This window comes from Staurois parvus, unplaced genomic scaffold (assembly GCF_062004578.1).
Source record: "Staurois parvus isolate SC_StPar_1 unplaced genomic scaffold, SC_StPar_1.0 ptg003988l, whole genome shotgun sequence".
In the NCBI taxonomy this organism is placed as follows: domain Eukaryota; kingdom Metazoa; phylum Chordata; class Amphibia; order Anura; family Ranidae; genus Staurois; species Staurois parvus.
This window is the reverse complement of record NW_028321783.1, coordinates 2,043-7,500: the sequence shown is the minus strand read 5'-3', so window position 1 is coordinate 7,500 and position 5,458 is coordinate 2,043. Positions and strand designations below refer to the sequence as shown.

The following is a 5,458-nucleotide window of genomic DNA, read 5'->3' as shown; positions in this document are numbered from 1 at the left end:
TTGGTCAGAGACATTCACACCAGTGTCCTGCTGGAGGTCATTTTGTAGGGCTCTGGCAGCGCTCATCCTGTTCCTCCTTCCACAATGGAGCAGATACCGGTCCTGCTGATGGGTTAAGGACCTTCTACGGCCCTGTCCAGCCCTCCTAGAGGAACTGCTTGTCTCCTGGAATCTCCTCCATGCTCTCGTCTCCTGGAATCTCCTCCATGCTCTTGTCTCCTGGAATCTCCTCCATGCTCTTGTCTCCTGGAACCTCCTCCATGCTCTTGAGACTGTGCTGGGAGACACAGCAAACCTTCTGGCAATGGCAGGTATTGATGTGCTGTCCTGGAGGAGTTGGACTGCCTGTGCAACCTCTGTGGGTCCAGGTATGGCCTCATGCTACCAGTAGTGACACTGACCCGAGCCAAATGCAAAACTAGTGAAAAACAGTCCGAAAAGATGAGTAGGGAAGAAATGTCAGTGGCCTCCACCTGTAAAACCATTCCTGTTTTGGGGGTCGTCTCATTGTTGCCCATCTAGTGCACCTGTTCATTACATGAACGCCAAAGCAGCTGAAACTGATGAACAACCCCCTCTGCTACTTACCTGACCAGATCCATATCCCGGGAGTGTCATGGACTTGATGCAACTCGGATTACAAAGTCTTCCTTTCATTTTTTTGAGCTGTGTATAATAAAAAAATAAAAAAACACAGTGGTGATCAAATATTACCAAAAGAAAGCTCCATTTGTGTGAGTAAATGATATAAAATTTAGTTCGGGTACCGCGTTGCATGACCACGCAATTACCAGTTAAAGTAGTGCAGTGCTGCATAGCAAAAAATTGCCCTGGTAATAAAGAGGGTAAAATATTCCAGAGCTAAAGTGGGTAAAGAGACACATTAAGTGCCCAGTCACACCGGTGCGATTTCAGCTGCAATTTGCGAATTGAAATCGCAGCTGAAATCACATTTAATGAATTATGAATATCAATGTCTGCACACATGCGATTTGCTGCGGCGCGGTAGTTCCTGCGTGACTTTTTCTGTAGTTTTGTTGCGATTTCACATACATACATCCCCTGCTTCCCTGGGAGCTCCCCGGGAGCGCGCAGCACCGCGATCTGATGCCCGCTCTGTCCTCTGCACACAGTGGAACACCGATCGCTGTACGGGACCTCTGAGCTAGGTCCCGATCATGTGATCACTGATTGGCCAATCAGTGATCACATGCAGAGTAATAAACAAGATGTCACTTCTGACATCATTGCTTACTACGTGTGAAATCTGTGAATGATCACAGAGGTCACATGGTACAGGGCCATTCACAACAGCCTTGTACCATGTGAAAAGCTGTGACCAATCACAGCTCACACAGTATTTCTCAATGGCTGCAGGAATGCAGCCAGAGAGAAGGAGAAATGATTGCTTTTACAGCCTTTATGGGTATAAAAGCAATCAGTGTAAAAAAAAAAAAAAATCTTCATCAGCCCCCACAAGTAGTACAGTGTCACCATGGTGACACTGTACTGCTAGGGTGACAGTATGTTAAAAAAAAACATAAACATAAATAATAATAAAAATAAAATAAAAATGTTTAAAAATTTAAATTTTTGGGTATAAACTAATTTGGGTTTTTGTTTTTTTTTTTTTACTAAAATGATAACTGAATAAATTTTGGCCAAGATTTATGATGAAATATTATTTATTTGCAACATTTTATAAGAAAAACACTTTTTTTCAAAATTTTTGGACTTTTTCATTATATAGCAAAAAAAATAAAAATCCCAGCGGTGAATAAATACCACCAAAATAAAGTTTTATCTGTCTCAAACAAAATGCTAAACAATTCATATGAGTACAGTGTTGCATGACCGCGCAATTGTCATTCAAAGTGTGATAGCGCTGAAAGCTGAAAATTGGCCTGGACAGGAAGGGGGTGAAAGTGTCCGGACTGGAAGGGGGGTGAAAGTGTTCGGACCGGAGGGGGGTGAAAGTGTCCGAACTGGAAGGGGGTGAAGGGGTCCGGACTGGAAGGGGGGGAAAGTGTGCGGACCGGAAGGGGGAAAGTGTCCGGACCGGAAGAGGGTGAAAGTGTCCGGACCTGAAGGGGGTGAAAGTGTCCGGACTAGAAGGGGTTAAATACAAACCATTGCGGTTCGGTTCGATAGACTTCAATGCAGATGGTGCAGAAATGCATGTAGTGCGTTTTATATGCTCTTTTGAAGAGTTTTGCATTTTAATCTGCTTAGCAACAAGTTATTATTATTATACAGGCTTTATGGCACCAACAGTTTGCTCAGCGCTGTACAATATAATGGGACACAATACAGCAACAATACAGTTCAATACAAGAGGGTTAGGAGGGTCCTGATCCTGGGAGCTTACAATCTAAGAGGGAGGGGCTAGTGGAACAAAAGGTAGTAACTGTGGGGGAGGGACTGGTAGGAGGAATAGAAGATTCCATTATTAGCTGATGGCAGGATAGGCTTCCCTAAAGAGAGAGGTTTTCAGAGATCGCCTAAAAGTGAGCAGAGTAGGCGATAGTCTGATAGATTTGGGTAGAGAGTTCCAGAGGATGGGGGAAGCTCTGGAGAAGTCCTGAAGACGAGCATGGGAGGAGGAGACAAGGGAGCTAGAGAGCAGGAGGTCGTGGGAGGAGCGGAGTGTGCGTGTTGGGCGGTACTTGGATATTAGGTCAGTGATGTAGTTCGGGGCAGTATGGTGGACGGCTTTGTACGTCAGTGTTAGGATTTTGAATTTGACGGTTTGGGTGATATTTGGAGACAAGATTGGTGATGTAATTTGGGGCAGAGTTATAAATGGCTTTATATGTTATTGTTAGTGTTTTGAATTTTATCCATTGGGCAATGGGAAGCCAGTGGAGGGATTGGCAGAGAGGGGTGGAGGACACTGAGTGGAGGCCAGTGGAGGGATTGGCAGAGAGGGGTGGAGGACACTGAGTGGAGGCCAGTGGAGGGATTGGCAGAGAGGGGTGGAGGACACTGAGTGGAGGCCAGTGGAGGGATTGGTAGAGAGGGGAGGAGGACACTGAGTGGAGGCCAGTGGAGGGATTGGTAGAGAGGGGTGGAGGACACTGAGTGGAGGCCAGTGGAGGGATTGGCAGAGAGGGGTGGAGGACACTGAGTGGAGGTCAGTGGAGGGATTGGTAGAGAGGGGTGGAGGACACTGAATGACGGCCAGTGGAGGGATTGGCAGAGAGGGATGGAGGACACTGAGTGGAGGCCAGTGGAGGGATTGGCAGAGAGGGGTGGAGGACACTGAGTGGAGGCCAGTGGAGGGATTGGTAGAGAGGGGTGGAGGACACTGAGTGGAGGTCAGTGGAGGGATTGGTAGAGAGGGGTGGAGGACACTGAGTGGAGGTCAGTGGAGGGATTGGCAGAGAGGGGTGGAGGACACTGAGTGGAGGCCAGTGGAGGGATTGGCAGAGAGGGGTGGAGGACACTGAGTGGAGGCCAGTGGAGGGATTGGCAGAGAGGGGTGGAGGACACTGAGTGGAGGTCAGTGGAGGGATTAGCAGAGAGGGATGGAGGACACTGAGTGGAGGCCAGTGGAGGGATTGGCAGAGAGGGGTGGAGGACACTGAGTGGAGGCCAGTGGAGGGATTGGCAGAGAGGGGTGGAGGACACTGAGTGGAGGCCAGTGGAGGGATTGGCAGAGAGGGGTGGAGGACACTGAGTGGAGGTCAGTGGAGGGATTAGCAGAGAGGGATGGAGGACACTGAGTGGAGGCCAGTGGAGGGATTGGCAGAGAGGGGTGGAGGACACTGAGTGGAGGTCAGTGGAGGGATTAGCAGAGAGGGATGGCAGATATGAAACGACTGGTAAGGTGGATGAGTCTGGCAGCAGCATTCGTGATAGACTGAAGAGGGGATAGCCTGCGATGAGGTCGGCCAATGAGGAGGGAGTTACAATAGTCAAGGCGAGAGATAACCAGGGAGTGAATAAGTAGCTTAGTGGTTTCCGTGGTTAGGAACGGCCGTATCTTGGAGATGTTGCGGAGGTTGGAGATGTAGCGGAGGTTGGAGATGTTGCGGAGGTTGGAGATGTTGCGGAGGTTGGAGATGTTGCGGAGGTTGGAGATGTTGCGGAGGTTGGAGATGATGCGGAGGTTGGAGATGTTGCGGAGGTTGGAGATGTAGCGGAGGTTGGAGATGTTGCGGAGGTTGGAGATGTTGCGGAGGTTGGAGGTGTTGCGGAGGTTGGAGATGTTGCGGAGGTTGGAGGTGTTGCGGAGGTTGGAGATGTTGCGGAGGTTGGAGATGATGCGGAGGTTGGAGGTGTTGCGGAGGTTGGAGGTGTTGGAGGTTGGAGGTGTTGGAGGTTGGAGGTGTTGCGGAGGTTGGAGGTGTTGCGGAGGTTGGAGATGTTGCGGAGGTTGGAGATGTTGCGGAGGTTGGAGATGATGCGGAGGTTGGAGATGTTGCAGAGGTGAAGTCTACAAGATTTGGACAGTTGGCCAATAACCCCCATAAAAACGCAAAATGCATAAAAAACGCGTCAAAACTGCATGTGCAAAAATGCAAAAAGCACTGTAGAAACGCATCAAACGCAAACTGCATAGTTGTGAACCGAGCCTTATGACCACAGATCGGCATTCATTGGACCTGCCCGGAGTTGGGACTGGAAGAGTCCGGTATGTGATGAGTGTGTGACGCCATCTTGTTTTCATGTTGCAGCTGTGAGGATTATATGAAGAAGATCGAATGCTTCTATCAGTGCTCCCCGCTGACCGCGCACTGGGGTCACCCCAACATCTCCGTCGCCATCCAGAGCGTGCCGCTGTGCCGGACCTTCTGTGACGGCTGGTAAGTGCAAGCCGTAACCTGAACCCGAGTCATGCCACGGGACCAACATTCCAAAACCTCTGGCATTTAATAATGGATGCAGTGGGGGAGGGGTAGAGCCATCTGTGACCAAATTCAGGAAATTCGATGTGAGTGTGGAAGGGTGAAACTTCTGAAAATGTTTTTAATGCTGCCAGTCACTTCCTGTCCTGGTGACAACCTTCCCCCATTTCTGGGATGGGTGTCACAGGGACAGGAAGTGAAGGAAAATCTCTTCAGTGGCGGTCACAGAGAGAAATAAAAACCTGACAGAAATGTTCGCTCTTCTCACACTCAGGTTTGAAGCGTGCCGGTCAGATCTGGTCTGTGTTCACAACTTCCTCACCGATTGGACGTATGATGAGAGTGGAAACCATTGTAAGAATGACTGTGTCCCCTTCGACAAGGTACCATGAAAGATGGGTGACACCGGTCGCTGTATGAGGGTACAGTGTGTGACTGTGGGGGAGGGGACATTAGAGTGTAAGCTCCTCTGGCACAGAGACTGATGTGACTGTGGGGGAGGGGACATTAGAGTGTAAGCTCCTCTGGCACAGAGACTGATGTGACTGTGGGGGAGGGGACATTAGAGTGTAAGCTCCTCTGGTACAGAGACTGATGTGACTGGCTCA

General features: G+C 49.5%; 1 protein-coding gene across 1 annotated transcript in view; it reads left to right on the top strand.

The window, feature by feature from the left end:
- The window catches only part of LOC149427130 (riboflavin-binding protein-like), a gene marked incomplete at its 3' end in the record, with an annotated part of 20,034 nt that extends 14,801 nt beyond the window's left edge, over window positions 1–5,233 (top strand). Inside the window, exons 3-4 of the mRNA XM_089668231.1 lie at window positions 4,680–4,808; window positions 5,125–5,233. Coding sequence (XP_089524357.1) covers window positions 4,680–4,808; window positions 5,125–5,233 — 238 coding nt within the window. The remainder of the gene's footprint in view (window positions 1–4,679; window positions 4,809–5,124) is intronic.
- Between the last annotated feature and the right edge of the window lie 225 nt (window positions 5,234–5,458).